Source organism: Lipotes vexillifer, unplaced genomic scaffold (genome assembly GCF_000442215.2).
Source record: "Lipotes vexillifer unplaced genomic scaffold, Lipotes_vexillifer_v1.1 scaffold44, whole genome shotgun sequence".
NCBI classification, from domain to species: domain Eukaryota; kingdom Metazoa; phylum Chordata; class Mammalia; order Artiodactyla; family Lipotidae; genus Lipotes; species Lipotes vexillifer.
In genome coordinates this window covers 1,055,653-1,074,147 of record NW_006787415.1, presented here as the reverse complement: position 1 = coordinate 1,074,147, position 18,495 = coordinate 1,055,653, and the positions used below count along the sequence as shown (strand labels likewise).

At 35.7% G+C, this 18,495-nt stretch overlaps 1 protein-coding gene across 1 annotated transcript in view; it reads right to left on the bottom strand.

Annotated features, from left to right (window-relative positions):
• The window catches only part of ADAMTS19 (ADAM metallopeptidase with thrombospondin type 1 motif 19), a 282,978-nt gene that overhangs the window by 171,380 nt on the left and 93,103 nt on the right, over positions 1-18,495 (bottom strand). The window contains exon 7 of the mRNA XM_007459995.1: positions 14,742-14,785. Coding sequence (XP_007460057.1) covers positions 14,742-14,785 — 44 coding nt within the window. The remainder of the gene's footprint in view (positions 1-14,741; positions 14,786-18,495) is intronic.

Genomic DNA, 18,495 nt, shown 5'->3' with positions numbered 1-18,495 from the left:
ATCCTTAGCATCTAGAACCTAATACACTTTGAGGCACAGAGTAAGTGCTCCAAAATATTAGAGAAAATTGAATAAATGAAAAAAATAAAGAAGGAGACAGAGAAGCGGAAGGAAGATCTGAAATGAACCAATAAAAATTGAGTAAGAAGGACAAATAAAGAAGCACAGATCATATAATCCTCTAAGTATGTTTCCAGACCTTTCAGATATCAGCATTTAGAACATGATGAGGATTATCAACCTTTTTATAACTGATATATCTGAGACTCAGACCATTATAATGTACCAATAACCATGTTTTGTGGCTATCTGGATTGAAGAAAAGCAAAGTTGAGAAATATGGTGTGAAACCAGCTTCCAATATATGCAGCAAATTCTCATATGTTGATTTCTAGTAAGTTTAATTATTATTACTGGGGGATTAAATAATTAAATGTCTAAGTTACCAAAATAATAGTTATAGCTTAAGATTTCTGAAATATGTACTTTTTAATGTATAATTTGTAATTCTGACTAATATATAAAACTATGTCTCAAACATGTTCATTAATAATAGAGTGACAATACAGCTATTTTGCCTGGGGCATCCATTTTATGCTTTTTTCCAAGCATAATTACTAATAATGCCACCTTTAACTTTTCAAAGTGTCTTAGTGTAAATTATTACCAATAGATGAAATTACACATTACTAATAGATGAAATTACAGGCCTTTATATTGCAAAGCTAGAGTCATGCCCTGGCCCAGTCTGACTGCCTTGGGTTTTCTTATTTTCTTCGCTGGAGGCCCGAAGATTGGTGCATTTTCTTATATTCCAAGCTGGTACCACCCAATTTACCTCCTTTGATGCCAGTTTTCCCCACCCCTTTTTTCCTGCTCCACAGGGCAAATGTTCAGATCCATATCATATTAGTGTGCTTTTGTTCATCACTAATGAGACAAGGGAAAAGAAATATTACATGTGGAGAATTTGCAAAGATTATAGGAATGCAGTAAATCCTTACAAAATCCTCTTGAAATCCTATCACTTTTCTACTATCCCATTGGGTATGATAAGTGAAAATCTCTTTGAATCTCTCCCTTAACTTTTATCCTTTAACAAACATTTTCTTTTTTCTTATTCTGATTTCCCAGAGGGCCATAAACTGTACTTTCATCTAAGATGGCCTCATTTTCTTTCAGTTTATAAATCCCCAACTGATGTATAATAATATGCATCCTTTAGTCTGAATGCAGTAGTTTCCTACTGCTGCATAACAAATTACTTAAGTAATGCAGTGACTGAAAGTAACCCCCATTTATTACTGCACAGTTCTACAGGTCAGAAGTCTGGGACGGCTTAACTCTGCTGAGGGTCTCACAAGGCCAAAATCAAGATGTCATCCAGGCTGGACTCTTACCTAAAGGCTCTGGGGAAGTACTGGCTTCCAAACGCATTGAGGTTGCTGGCACAATTCAGTTCCTTGCCTCTGTTTTTTGAAGGGAGACTGTTAAGGTTAGATCTCCATATCTCAAGTTTAACTGAGGGACTGTAATTACATCTGCAAAATCCCTTCCAGCAGAGCAGTAACTAGATTAGTGACTGACTGAATAACCAGGGTACAGGAATCTTAGGAGTGTCATCTTTAGTATTCTGTCTACCACACTGAATATATTCCATTAGCATTTCTGAGAACATCTACATTAAAAACTGAGCAGCACTTCATGAAAACCTATCTCACACAAATATGATGACTTGTGGGTACCCAAACCTGGCACCCGTTTATATAAAATTATTTACATTTAATGCTGATGCATTCTTTAAGATATTTGATAATCTCTAAATTATATGTCCCACTAGACTGAATGGGCAAAAAACCCCAATATCATCCCTAATAAATGTATCTGAACTCCCCTTGAAGACTTAATTACAGTACCAATTCATTTAGAAAGATATTTATAATAAAGGTTAACTTCATTGTTTGCCTAGCCCAAAGAATTACAAGTTTCAAAATATTGAACATTAAACTAATATGATTTTTTTGGGTAGAAAAAATATAGTTCTAACCAAAAGCGTATTAAAGTAGAGAGATGATCTCAGTAATTTCTTTAAGTATTTTCAGTCTCTGAAATTCTCTGTTCTTTAGGTACCACAATGCAAGAGAAAATGCCACGACTGCTGTTTAATGAAAATTAAGCTACTTGACAGAAATTGGCTTGACCTCTTCTCCCTATCCAATAAAAATGGTTACTTCTGCTAAAATGTGGTTTGGAGAACATACTGGTGTTTGGAAAGGGAAGTGTCTGGAGATTCTCACATGTACAGTGTTAACATAAAAGGGTTATTTAAGTATGTTTTAGTCTCTGAACATATTTCTTATTTGGCAGTTGCTTCATAGGTGGCCTGTATGCCTGTTTGACAGTTTGCATGTACAGAAAATCAGAGTTATTCAGAGGTGCAAAGAAGAATAAACCATCACCCAACATGATGAAAGACAGAAGGCTTATTAATAATAAGCAATAGAACATAGGGAGAGTTAAAGCATCCCTGAATTGGAAATCTGGTGGTAAAGAATGCACAGCTTCTCCTATCAACATGTATGAAAAAATATTCATAGCTGGAAACTCATACTGATCCAACACGTACCTTTGCCAGCTCTAAGTATCTACCAATTTTCTATACTATAAAGTCCTTAAAAGGTTTCATGAAACACACACACACGTGAACAACGACTATCACCACTGATTATCAATCACTGCCAGGTTACAGCAGAATTTCACAGAGTGTTCTGCAGGATCCTGGGCTTCCATAACACCTCTTCAGTGGGTCTCCTAAGATCTTTTCAAGAGACCCACAGAGTCAAAACTGTCAACATTTGCACTGATGGCGCAAAAGCAATGGGAGGTAAAACTGCCTTCGCTGTCAGTCATTTTATTTTTCACTGATATTCACTCCCAGGGGGAAAATGGCAATTTCACTTTTATATGTCCTAGATGAAGCAGTAATATGTATTAATTTTATTAAATCTGAACTCCTGAGTATATGTATTTTTTAATATTTTATGTAACAGAAAGGAAGCATGGATAAAGCATTTCTGCCACAGACTAAAATAACATGTTGTCTCTAAGAAAAGTACTGTGAGATTGTTTGAGTTCTGAGCTGAACTCCTTGTGCCTTTTGTTGAACACCATTTTTACTTGAAAGAATGTCTGACAGACAAAGATTATTCAGATTTTCGAATGTAGCTGATACCCAAAAATGAACAAAGTGAATCTGTCACTCCAAGGAAACCAACTGATGGTAGGTTTTGTTTATTTTTTGCCAATAATAAAATTCAAGCTTTCAACTAAAATTAGAATATTGGGAAAATTTTATCTGCTACTGTACACTTGGAAGCTTCCCAAAACTTCAGGAATTTTTCTGATGAGACAGATGGTGATACTGACGAATATGATTTATATATATATATATTGTATAGTGAAATGTGTCAACATATAGAAGATCTGCCTAATACAGTGAACCCACATTTTCCCACTGACCAGTAAATGATTCTCTAAAATGCTATCCATGGTTAAAACATCTACTTAAAGTGTGAGATACACCAACAGATATTAATGTAATGGACTATAAATGATTACTGATATGCATTCAGATTCTACATTGCTACAATCCACTAACCACTAAGAAAATGCCACTGAGTTTTAGTATACTTTCAATAAGAATACTCACAATAATCTGAAAATACTCATCCATTTTCCAACTACACATCTTTATGAGGTCAGATTTTCCTCGTACACTTAAAGCAAAATAACAAATACCAACACCTTACATGCAGAAGCAGATATAAGATCCCTGCTGTCTTCTACGAACCAGATATAAAGTGATTTGCAAAAATATAAAACAAATTCATGACTTCTCAATGTTTTTTGTGTTTAACACCAATTCTCCAAATCAGTGTCATGTGCGAGAAGTGGATTTATGTGACCAAGTGTAACTGTAGCATGTATAAAAATATATACAATAATGCTTTAGAAGTTTTTTCTTGGACTTCCACTTCTAGCATACAAATGCTGGAATAAAAATAGCAAAAAATCTTAAATGCAAGGCTCTGTATACCAGTGAGGGCCTAAAGAAAAAGAAAGGAGAAATGCAGAGTTTGGAACTGGCACTAAGGTGCTTGGCTGCCTGGGGGCATTTGCCAAACTAAAATCCAAAGGTATTCAGCTTTAGCTACCACACTGAGACAAAGACAGCACCTGTCACCCAAATTGGAAAGGAAGATGTAAAACTATCCTTATTTGCAGATGACATGCTATTAGATATAGAAAATCCTAAAGACCTCATCAAAAAACTATTAGAACTAGTAAATGAATTCAGTAAAGTTGCAGGATACAAAATTAACATACAGAAATCTGTTGTATTTATATACACTAATAACAAACTAACAGAAAGAGAAATGAAGAAAACAATCTTATTTACAATCTCATCAGAATGAATAAAATAACTGGAAGTAAATTTAACCAAAGAGGTGAAAGACCTGTACTCTGAAAACTACAGGACATTGCGGAATGATATTGAAGATGACACAAACAAATGGAAAGATATACTGTGCTCATGGATTGGAAGAACATTATTAAAATGTCCAGACTACCCAAAGCAAACTACAGAGTTAATGGAATCCCTATCAAAATGCCTGTAGCATTTTTCACAGAACTAGAACAAACAGTCTGAAAATTTATATGAAACCACAAAAGACCCTGAATAGCCACAGCAATCTTAAGAAAGAAGAACAAAGAGGTATCACACGTCCTGATGTCAAACTATATTACAAAGCTATAGTAATCAAAACAGTATGGTACTGGCATAAAAACAGATACATAGATCAATGAAACAGAATAGAGAGCCCAGGGAGATCACATTAAAAGGAGTTCAGACTGATAGTTGATTTCTCAACAGCAACAATGGATGCCAGAAGGCAGGTGAACTCGATCTACGATGTGCTGAAACAAAACAAAACAATGTACCCAGAATATTAGGATTCTACAGTCAAGTTAAAATACCTCACAACAATGAGAATGAAATTAAAACATTTTAAGACTAACAAAACTTTAAAGGCTTGTGACCAGCACATCTTTCCTAAAGGAAATTCTAATTCTAATATTGTTTCAGTCAGCAACAGAATATGGTCAGAAGAAAGATCTGAGTTGTAAGAAAGAACGAAGAACTAATAAAATTATAAATATGTGAGCAAGTCTAATTAAGCACTGTCTACAGAAAACCAAAACAACATCTTGTGAGTTTTAAAAATTAAATGAAATTCTTAAAAATGATAATACCCTACAATCAAGGCAGGGTGTGTGAAGTGTTCTAAGCACCATGTATTCCTGAGAGAGAAGCTTACTTAACTTTAGACTTTGATAACTTATGTTTGCATGTTTACATTTCTAGGGTAAATGTATCTTCTCAGGCTCACCTGCTGAATTCTCATCCTCTAACTGAAAATGAAAATGTCGAAATTCTTCAAAGTTTGAGGCTTTATAACTTATCACCTCTATGCTCTCCCAACAGGTGATATTTTCCAGTTAAACAAGACACATACACACTGTGGTTTCTTCATTCATCAAACACTGATCAATTAGTGTACTCTTGATTGATGACTACTAATGTTCTGTTACATGTCTTTAGTGCACATAGGATTATCTTAGGTATATGCCTAAGAATGGAATTAATGGTCACAGGTTATATATATGCCAGTTTTAGTGGATACTGCCAAAAGTTTCCTAGAGTGGTTATACCAATTTACGTTCCTTCCAGAAGCGTAAAAGTGTTTCATAGATTCACATTCTTTCCACCACTTGATAATGTCAGACTTTTAATTTTATCAATCTCATTGGTAGAAATCTTTTCATCTGAATGTGTATTTCCCTTATTACTAATGAGGTTGATTTATTTTCTTTTTTAAAAAGTTCACCCTTGATGTATTCTCTTCTAAAAATGGTGGTTAACTTTTTTATCCTAGGTGGTTATCGTTTTTGCCCTATATTAGTACCCCCCTTATCCATCAGGGATATGTTCTAGACACCCAGTGGATGCCTGAAATCACAAATAGTACCAAACCCTATATATACTATGTTTTTCCCCTATACATATGTACCTATGATAAGGTTTAATTTATAAATTAGGCACTGTAAGACATTAACAATAATAACAATTATAACAATACCCTGTAATAAAACTTATGAACATGTGATCTCTCTCAAACGTCTTATTGTGCAAATTGAATGCCTTTTCCATCTTAACTAAGCTTTATTATGCTCTGTGGCCATAACTTTAGCAGTCTGAGGTGCAACAGCAAAACAAGTATGAATTTCTTTTTCCTTCTTCACAATTTCATGGATACAAGACTTGTTCTTACTGGAGATCTTAGCAACCTCAGCATATGATTTCTTTCTGTTCTTATCAAGTCCAGAACTTTCACCTTTTCACTTAAAGGAAGCACTTAATGGCTTCTCTTTGGCATATCCATATTGGCAGCATCACAACTCTTGTGCTTTGGGGTCGGTTATTAAGTGAAATGAGGGTTACTTGGACACAGGCACCACAATACTCCAGCAGTTGACCTGATAACCAAGCTGGCTAATAAGTGGCTAACACTAGAGGAAGGAATGATTGAGGTCCCAGGTGGGACAGAACAAGGTGGTGGGAGATTTCATCACGCTACTCAGAATGGTGTGCAGTTTGAAACTTCCAAATTGTTTATTTCTGATATTTTCCATTCATTAGTTTGGACCTTGGATGACTGAAGTAACTTAAACCGCAGAAAGTGAAACCTCGGATAAGGGGGACACTGTATTCACCATGTCTATCTGCTTGTTTATTTCTTACTGATTTAGGGAAGTGGGTTTTTTTTTTTTTTTTAAATTTATTTTTGGCTGTGTTGGGTCTTTGTAGCTGCATATGGGCTTTCTCTAGTTGCGGCGAGCAGGGGCTACTCTTTGTTGTGGTGCCTGGGCTTCTCACTGCGGTGGCTTCTCTTGTTGTGGAGCACGGGCTCTACAGTGTGTGGGCTTCAGTAGTTGTGGTGCACGGGCTTGGTAGTTATGGCTTGCGGGTTCAGTAGTTGTAGTTCACGGGCTCTAGAGTGCAGGTTCAGTAGTTGTAGCGCATTGGCTTAGTTGCTCCACGGCATGTGGGATCTTCCTGGACCAGGGCTCGAATCCGTGTCCCCTGCGTTGGCAGACAGATTCTTAACAACTGCGCCACCAGGGAAGTCCCAGAGAAGTTGTTTTTATACTCTGGGTTCCAATACTTTGTTGGTTACATGTGTTGCAATTATTATGGAACACTAATTCCAAGATTCACATTATTTCACATTGTGATACATCATAAAATAATGTCTTACAATTAGAATTCATCATATTTTGTTCTTTAGAAAAAAGAAACATAAAATAATGGCATATCTTAAAATTAATGACAAGGAAGGCACCTTAAAAAATCCATGAGATATGGTGTCTTCTCCCTGAGAGAAGCTTGGTTTCTTCCTCTAATGTCAATGTGATGTCTTATGATAGAACTTTTCAATATAAATATAGTTGAATTCATTAAGCATTTCCTTCATGATTAGCATTTTTGTGTCCTTTTTCAGAAATTTGTCTCCACCTCAAAAATATAAAATTATATTTTTACATTTTCTGTTCTAAATTAAAAAATTTAAACCATATGGAATTCATTTCAACTTTTTTCCATCTGAATGACTATCTTAATATCATGTTCCTCCTTTTCCAGTGTTCATTTCTCAAATATGTGCAACTGCATTGTCCTATTTATTATAGACCATATCTTGATACCGAATAGAGAAGATTTCCTCTCCATATTCTTTCTTCACTAGTCTCTTGGCAATTCTTAGGCCTATGCTGCTCCATATAACATTTAGAATCAGCCTTTCAATTTTCCTCCAAAATTTGTTAGAATTTTTAAAGAAATATGTTGTATCAACAGATCAATTTGAGGGAAATGGATATTTGTATAATCTTTAGTCTTTCAGACCGTAAATACACTTTACCTTTTCATTGAGTCAGGTCTTCTTCACTGAATTTCAAGATAGCTCAATAATTTTCTCCATATGTCTTAGATATTTGTTATTATATTATATATTCCAAATAATTTCATTTTTTGTGTATTTTTTAATATATTTCATAGAATTTTAAAATAAAATGTGTCGCTGCCAATTGCTGGCATATAAAATGCAATTGGTTATTCAATATTGATTTGCTATCTAACCACCTAACTCTTCCATTAATTTTAACAATTAACTCCATATTCTCTATTTTTTTGAATGTAGACAATCATAACGTCCACATCATTTTAAGGCCTAAAAGTTCCAATGCAGCGTTGAACAGAAATAGTGAAAATAGAGTCCTGTCCTTGTTTCTGATTTCAAAAGGGATGCTTTTAATGCTCCACTATTTAAAAAAATATATTCATATATTTTTTGTAAATATCTTTAACCTGGTTAATAAAGTTCCTACTTTGTCCTATTTTGCCAAGAGTTTTGAATTGCCTGAAAGATATTTTCTTTATCCATTGTGATGATCATATGGGGTTTCTTTTTGTGGTACGCGGGCCTCTCACTGTTGTGGCCTCTCCCGTTGTGGGGCACAGGCTCCGGATGCGCAGGCTCAGCGGCCGTGGCTCACGGGCCCAGCCGCTCCGTGGCATGTGGGATCTTCCCGGACCAAGGCATGAACCCGTGTTCCCTGCATCAGCAGGCGGACTCTCAACCACTGCGCCACCAGGGAAGCCCGATCATATGGTTTTTATCTTTAATTGGATTACAGAGTTACATTTTAAGATTTTCTAATGTTAAACTACCCCTGTATTTCCAGAATAAATCTCAAATAAAATAACCCTACTTGGTTATTTAAAAAATACATTGTGAGATAATATCTGCTAATATTTGATATAGAATTCTTTCTTTTATTTCCTGAGTGAGAATGGCTTATTATTTTTCCTTCTTATACTGTCCGCTTTAGAATATGGTAAGAAATTTATATGGTTTGAATTCACCTTTTTTTATTCTCTAAAATAGCTTGTATAATATTGGAATGATCTGTTTTCTGGAATTTTAGTAGAAATCATCTGTGAAATCATTAGGGTTTGGCATTTTCTTGGAAAGATTTTAACGGACTGATTAGATTTCATAGATTGTTAGTGGATGATATAGGCTATTTTTTTGTCTAGTCTCTCAGCTAGAAATGGCTGACTATAATTAATCATGTTTGTTAGCATAGCCCCAGTTCGTTGCTTCTTATATATATTTGTATAACATGATCCAAATTTTAGTGTTTTATCTAATCCCAAACCCTTCACCAGTTCTTAAAACTACTGACACAGAATTTTTGAACCCACAGTCTAAAGATTTAAGAATACCATGTTTCCTTACTCCTCCTCCATAAGTTATGGGAGGGAGTAATTAATTATTGGAAAGTATATTGCTTTTCTATGGTTGTTGTTATCAAAAATATCACAAATTTAGTGGCTTAAAACACCCAAACTTGTTATCTTACAATTCTCTACATTAGAAGTTTGACCCAGATCCCACTGGCTAAAATCAATGTATCATGAGGCTGTCTGTGCTCCCTCTGAAGGCTCTAGCGGAGAATCTGTTTCCTTGCTTTTTCCATGTTCTAGATATTTATTCACCTGGGGCTCCCTGACACCATCCTCAAAACCAGTAATGACAAGTTGAATCCTTCTCATATCACATCTCTCTGTGCTTTTCTTCAGTAATCATATCTCTCTCCAACTCTGAGCTTTTCTGCCTCCCTCTCCCTCTTTTGAGGACGCTTGTGATTACATTGGGCATACCAGACTTCCTAATAATCTCCCTATTTTAAAGTCAGTTGACTAGGAGCCTTAGTTCCACCTGCAAACTTCATTTCTCTTTGCTATGTAACCTAACATATTCCCAGGTTCCAGGTCCATTAGGACATGAACATCTTCAGGGACCATTATTCTGCCAGCCACAGAAAGTAAGGCAACTTCACTAGCAATACCAGTAGTAATAGTTGGGACTTGCATCTGGAATTATATTTTATTTCTCTTTCAATTTAAGGATAGCACCATAGTTCATCCAAACCTCAGATTAAAAAACTTTGACTGAAACTATGACACAATTCTAATAGGCCACTGATTACAAAATTAATCTCAATTTCAGGTATGTTAAAAGATGAACACACACGTTTGAGAATTGATATTTTGCTGATTAAAACATTTAATAGCATTTTTTTCCTCCCAGTATCTATATACCTACCTACTAATCTCACTAACTAAAACAACAGGAAAGAATGTGCTTGGGGACGTGGTAAAACAACTTTTACTTTTTACCCTCTAAACAGCTTTTCAAACATAAGCTTAATAAATAAGTATAACTTATCAACTGAAACATTTATTTACAATATTCCATAGCACTGATACAGCCTGGCTCATTTAAAATGCACATATCTTCTGCATGAGTAAACAAGCAAAATATCCTATTGTTTCAAATTTTAAATGCTGGTAAATAAGTTACTTCCAAGCTTATATTTGCTATTTCTTTATATACTTTAATATACACAATTTTATTCTAAAACTTCATTCAAAGATATTTTTCTCACCTTCAGATTTCTAGTTGTATTGTCCTCGATTAACAAATGCATCATGTTATAAAGGAAAGCTGCCTCTCATTATAGTAAGATCTGAGACAGAGGTTAGCACCATGTGGCATTTACTAACAGTGATGCTGGACAAATGTGCAACTTCCCTGCAGGGAGTAAAAGGATGTGATAGAAACTAGTGCCTACTGAGTGCCAATTAAAAACTCTCTGCCTGGGCTTCCCTGGTGGCGCAGTGGTTAAGAATCTGCCTGCCAATGCAGACAACACAGGTTCGAGCCCTGGTCTGGGAAAATCCCACATGCCATGGAGCAACTGGGCCCGTGAGCCACAATTACTGAGCCTGCGCGTCTGGAGCCTGTGCTCCGCAACAACAGAGGCCGCGATAGTGAGAGGCCTGCGCACCGCGATGAAGAGTGACCCCCACTTGCCACAACTAGAGAAAGCCCATGCACAGAAATGAAGACCCAACACAGCCATAAATAAATAAATAAATAAATACATTGTGTATTATAAAAAAAAAACAAACAAAAAAAAAAACAAAAAAAAAAACTCTCTGCCTTTGTGAGGTCAATAACATAGGCTCTATTTTAAAGGTGAGCAATTCAAACTTTCAAGGTGTTAAATAATGTGCCCACATTCATGTGGGTAATAAATAGCAGAGCACTGATTTAAATCTAGATGTCTGACTTCAAAATTGATGCTCTGTTCTGTTTCAGTTTCCTACATCTGTAAAGCAGTAATGATAAAAAACTAGAGAGTTTCAGAAAATAAATGAGAAAATGTCCATGAAAGTGTTGCTGAAGTTACAATGTGCAGTATAAGTATTACATTGCTTTTAAAATATAGGCATTTCTCTCCATTTACAATTCAAACTAACAACCAGAATTCAAAGCTTTTAACTGCTGTCCTTCCCCTCTCACTACACGTAGGAGAGTAGGGGAAATTTTCATGGTGAAGTAACCATTCAGGCCCATATTATCCAAACTAATAAATACTAAATCCACTTCTTTCCTTTCTCCTTCCTCTATTTCAGTATTTTCACTATAGTATCCAACGTGAAATGGACTGACTTCACATCAGAAATAGATACAAGAAGAAAGAAGGGATATATGAACTTAAGCATGTGACAAAAAAACAACCCATAATATTACATGAGATTTTAAAATGTGTCAATAGATATTCAATTGATTTAAGCTCTAAATCTCTTCTGTTTTGTTATGCTAGAGATTGAGCACTGTTAAGATGACCAGCAGGCTACACATGCTTATTTAATTTGGGGGACAAATCACAGAGCAGTTTATCAGCACTCTCTTAATAAGAGTGGATATTATTAATATTGCCCCATATTCTTCTTCTCTTATAAAAGAATATATGAGTATCAGGGAAGATCTATGCCTTAGGCTGCAAGCTACAGAAATGAAAACTTTAAATTGGCTTAAATAATAAGGATATTTATTGGCTTACACATTCAGAAGCCTAAAGGTGAGACTGGGTCCAAGGTGTGGAGGATGCCGTAATTCAACAATGTCATTGAGGATAAAGGCACCCTGCATCACTCCATTCTGCAGTGTATGAATTCAGATTCATCTGAAGGCTAGTTTCCTTTGTTATTATAGTAATCATGGTTGCATCCTTCCTTGTTTACACACGGTGGGGACAGACATGACCAAGCTTCAACCATAAAAAATGTTTCTTTCTTCAGCTTCATGAAGCAGACATAGGTTACAGGTCGCATGTCCCAACCATAGCAATGCCATATGCTGACTGTTTAGGCCTGAGGTCCTGAAACGATCCCTTTGATAGGCCTGGACGAATCATGACCCAACTGTAGAGGAGTATCCTGGCATCACGGCTGCACAGTGGTGGATGCATGAGTGATAGGGTGGCAACCGCCATGTCTACTTCACACAAATGTCTTTATAAATCTTACCAATGTATTACGTCTCTAGGCATAAGTATGGTTCGTGTGAAAAGATTTTTTGTGTGGGGACAGGGATTGGGATAAAGAGACTACTCTTCTGATTTGGTTGTTAGAGGTTTTCATTTAATTTCCCCTAAAGAAATATCTCAGATTTTTACTCTGCTCAAGACTAAATATGAAAAAAGATGCTTGTCTCATATTTGGGATGAGAAAAAGAAATGCCACAAGATACAGAGGGGAAAACTAGGATTTAGTGATGCCAGAGAAGATCTTGAGAATCTAAGCACTCAGAAACACAGAGAGATCTCAGAAAGGGCATTGGAATTTCCACATCCTATGCTATAATATTTAAAGCTAGTTTTTATCAAGCTCTGAATGGACAAGATGAACAGAGCTGGGGACTGATTACACCACTGTGCTTCCGAACCATATATATTCTAATTATACTAATAATTCCAAATATACCAAGCTACCTCATTATTCAAATGTGCTTCAACCCAGAAAATGTTTCACAGCATGAATATGCATGCTATTTTCAATTAGAAGACTTAGCAAGATAAAAAACATAGTCATAGTCAAAAAGAAATTGGTTCGCCTCACATTAGTAACTGCTTTCTTAGTCCACGCGTCCATGCTGTAAAGAGGTGGTGAGAGTCCATAATTATGGAAGATACTGCCCGAGTTGCTGATTTCTCTCAGATGCTCTACTAAGGCAAGAAGTTGATCTGTCTATGTTAAGAGAAGGCTTTAGGAGCAACATAGTTGTTTACGTAGAGGAAAAGGTAATTATTTTGAGACAAGCATTATTGGTAATCAAATGCTTCCATGGTTAGGTTGATTAAAGCTATATATCAAGATTTAATTTCTGAAGATTCAGGCAAGAAGACAACAAAACTGCAGGAAGCAAGTTAGTTAACATTAGGAAGATCATCCCTAAATCAATTCAGCTTTTCCTTAGGTGTCCAGCTCATTTTATTTTTACAGTCCCTTCTAAATCAAACAATCCTTTGATTCCATCATCATCTGCTTCATACTATTATAACTATTTTCCACTTATTATCTCAGATTTAATCATCTGAGGAGGCTAGTGAGAACTTAAGTTAACAGAACTAGTTAGAATTACTTTTTTAAGCACCAGTGGTACTTAATTTATTCTGTTTTTGCCACATTTTTATTGTTCGCCTCACAAAGAATAAATGACACCTCAACGATGGTTAAGTTAAAATACACACTACACTATAGTAATGAACCCCACATGACACATCAAAACCAGATCATGACTCTTAAATGTACCTTACCAATAACCCAATACTAATACCTTATTAAAACCATACAGGGACTTCCCTGGCGGTCCAGTGGTTAAGACTCCACGCTTCCAATGCAGGGGGCGTGGGTCCGATCCCTGGTCGGGGAACTAAGATCCCACATGCCGTGCAGCGCCGCCCAAAAATAAGAAAACAAAAGACACTATACATATATATAGTGTCTTAAGACTAAACATATATATAAGTAGTTATCTAGTTTTATCTACAGTTTAACTACAGTTAATAGTTTATCTACAGTTTTACCTATCTATCTGTTTAGATAGGTAAATTTATATACATGCATTTATATTAGCATTAATGTGGCATTTTCTCAAAATTAAGAACTGTGGTTCATGGATCCTACTGGCTATATGGTTACATTTTAGGGATTTTAGATATCCAGGACAAAATATAGAAAATTTGCCACTTTATGTACAGAAAATCCTCATTTGTTGGGCAAATTAGATGGACTTTCACAGTCTGCAAAGGACTTCAAATGTATAACTCAAAAACAAATCCATTAGCCTGAAAAAGGTCAATTCTACTGATGTTATCATATTGTGCCTCAGTTTATGAAGAATAATGTAATTTTATTGAATCCATGGGTATATTTCTGGGGGAAAAAACACAAAAAAGACCTCATGATATTCTTAAAGCATCGTTTACACTTTTCTCCAATATATAGTATATACATGTCCTCAGGTTGTTTCATTAATAACTGAAGTGGTGACAAACATATAGGTTGAAAATATATATCACTGAAATTCTAAAAGTGTTTCATTCAAACTAGCACTTTCAAATAATTTTCTATATTTAAACAAATGATGTGTTCAAGTTCCCCAGGTCTCCTCCAAACTGTAAAAATTTTTATGTACACTTACCAACAGTATCACATGGTTCATCTTTGTGTACACAGAAATCTTTCCTAGAAAGAAAAATAGAAAATATTGTTTCTTCCACAGAGTATGTGACTGACTCATTTTTAATAGTTATAATGAATAATTGAACCATACTCTCTTTTTTTTGCGGCACGCGGGCCTCTCACTGTTGTGGCCTCTCCCGTTGCGGAGCACAGGCTCCAGACACGCAGGCTCAGCGGCAATGGCTCACGGGCCTAGCCGCTCCGCGGCATGTGGGATCTTCCCGGACCGGGGCACGAAACCATGTCCTCTGCATCAGCAGGCGGACTCTCAACCACTGCGCTACCAGTGAAGCCCTGAACCATACTCTTTATCTCTAAGAATTTAATAAAACTGGAAATAAGATTAACTAATTTTTAATTCCAAGAAAATGTGAGAATTAAATTGTTATAATTTTTACCTGATACAATCCTAAAACATTATGTCCTATTTCCTATACAATATTTCATAAAAATTCCATCTTGTTTTGAATTTTATAGTATTTCATTGTTTTATTACAAGAAAAATATCTGGTGTAGGGACATGGGTTTCTGTTTGAAAAATATTGTTAAGATCCCTACTTCACATGACATAAAAATAATTTCCAAATTGAAGATTTAAATGTAAGAAATACAATTTAAAACAACATAACATTTTATATCTTAAGATTGGCAACAGACTGATAATTTTAATAAAGGCATGAGGAAATTAGTATTTTTACATAGGTGGGATATCACCGTGAATAAAATTCTATAATTTTCTCTTTATTTAACTACCATATCTTGGAGAGAATTCCCTAACTAGTAATGAGCTTTAAAGGGAAACTATATGAAAGCAGAACTTTTTATCTACCTTTTACTAGCTTTGTGACCTTAGGGAATTTACTTAACCTTCTTGTGTCTCAGTCACTTCACCTAAAAAATAGAGGTAATAATGATATCTATTCACCACATAGATTTATTGTACAGCTTAGATGATTTAACATGTATAAAACCCTTAAAACATAGGTTTTCTGTGTGGTTTGAATGAGTTAACACATACAAGGCATTTAAAACAATGCCAGGCACATAGAAAGCTCTCAAGTCAGTTGTTGATGCTTTTGCTGTTTTTTGGTTGTTGCTGTTACTTCTATTCCTGTGCCATAATGTAAGCAGTTTCCTAGTAATGAGCATTTAGGTTCTATAGAATTTTTACTATTACAAACAATATGACAATTTGTGTGTGAAGGAGAAAGGAAAAAACTATTTTTACTCCTCTATTATAGCCATCTGAATGCCATTCCAAAATGAAAAATAACTTTAATTTTTTAAATTTTATTTTATTTATTTATGGCTACATTGGGTCTTCATTGCTGTGCATGGGCTTTCTCTAGTTGCGGTGTGTGGTCTTCTCATTGCGGTGGCTTCTCTTGTTGTGGAGCACGGGCTCTAGGTGCACGGGCTTTAGTAGTTGTGGCTCTCAGGCTCAGTAGTTGTGGCTCGTGGGCTCTAGAGTGCAGGCTCAGTAATTGTGGCACATGGGCTTAGTTGCTCCACGACATGTGGGATATTCCCGGATCAGGGCTCAAACCCGTGTCCCCTGCATTGGCAGGCAGATTCTTAACCACTGCGCCACCAGGGAAGTCCCAAAAAATAACTTTAAAAATTAAGTGTAACACTCCTTTCAATGTCCCCAGTGACATCTACATTGGTAATTACAATGGTTACTTTTCTTTTCTTTTTTTTTTTTTTGCGGTACACGGGCCTCTCACTGTTGTGGCCTCTCCCGTTGCGGAGCACAGGCTCCGGACGCGCAGGCCCAGCGGCCATGGCCCACGGGCCCAGCCGCTCCGCGGCACGTGGGATCCTCCCAGACCGGGGCACGAACCCGTGTCCCCTGCCTCGGCAGGCAGACTCTCAACCACTGTGCCACCAGGGAAGCCCCAATGGTTACTTTTCAATTCATATCTTGCTTGGCTCCTCCAGCAGAATCCACAACTCTATGCATAGTTTTATAAATATTCTGTGCATGTTTAAAATGTATACTCTCTAATAGTTTGGAGCAAAGCTATACATGTTCATTAGATCTAGCTATAACAAGCTCGGATACACAGTTGCTCAACAGAATGAGAAATTTTGAATTTATTTTTGCATCTGCTACTAAGGAAGAGCTCTTAAAATTCCATTGTTATAAATTTGATGATGTTTCCCTGTGATTCTACTAATTTGTGCTGTTTATGTCGAAGCTCTCTCTAAATTTTTATTATTTATTTTGAATTATTGTTTTTATTACTGTGTAAAACCCTACTCATCCCTTTTAATGTTTTCTGTATTAAAATCTATTGTATCTGACATTAACAAATATTAATATATTAGTAAAACATTAATATTTGCTTGGCATATATTTTCCTTTGTTTTACTTTCACCTTCATTTCCTCTAATTCTCTTATAAATAGCACATGACTAAAATTGTAAAACCTCATTATATACTATCTCTATAAGTGAATTTAATATTTCTAATTAACATATTTGGATTTCTCTATTTTTTGTGATTGCTATTTACCAAGTTATACCTTTGTCCTTTTTCTCTGTTTTTGTCTTTGTTCATATGCAGTTTTATTTTCCACATTTTTCTGCTACTGTTTTGAATAATAACATTAGATTGTGTTTGATCTACAGTTACGTCTACATTTTAAAGTACACTGTACTAGTTTTCTATTGCTGTTATAACAACTTCGACAAATTTAGCCGTTTAACACATCTTACAGTCTCCAAATCAGAAGTCTGAAATGGAACTTGCTGGGCTAAAACCAAGGTGTAAGCATGATTCTGTTCCTTCTGGAAGTTCTAGGTCAGACTCTGTTTCCTTGCCTTTTCCAGCTTCTAGAGGCTGCCTGGATTTCTTTACTCATAGTCCCCTTCCATCTTCAAAGCTGACAACTGCATCACTTTGATCTTTACTTTCATCACCACATCTCTTTCTCCGACTCTCTTGCCTCCTTCTTTCCCCACACCCTGTGATTACATTAGGATCCCCTAGATAATTCCAGATAATCTCCCAATCTCAATAATCCTTAACAAAATCACACCTGCAAGGCCCCTTTTGCTGTATAAGTCACAGGTTTTGTACATTAGAACATGGACATTATTCTGTGTACCATATTCACTTGAGATGCTTCAAGTTAAAAAGTATCTCTGCTCTCTTCTTGAAAAAGTAAGGATATCAAACACTTTTAATCCAATCTCTTCCTTCAATCTTTCATGTTATTTTTATCTGACACTAGAGAGGCATACTTCATTTTACTGTGCTTTGTATTATTGTGCTTAGAAGATACTGCATTTTTTGAAAATTGAAGGTTTGTGGCAACTCTGCATTGTGCAAGTCTGTTGGGCACCATTTCTTCCAACAGCATTTACTCAGTTCATGTCTCTGTGTCACATTCTAGTAATTCTCACAATACTTCAAGCTTTTTTATTATCATTATTATTTGTTATGGTCATCTGTGATAAATGATCTTTGATGTTACTACTATGACTCAGTGAAGGCCCAGAGAATGGTTAGCATTTTTAGCAATAAAGTATTTTTAAATTAAGGTATGTAAAATTTTTTAGACACAATGCTCTTGCACATTTAATAGACTATAGTATATTGTAAACATAACTTTTATGTGCACTGGGAAGCCAAAAAATTCATGTGACCCGCTTTATTGCAGTGGTCTGGAACCAAACCTACAATATCTCCAAGGCATTCCTGTATT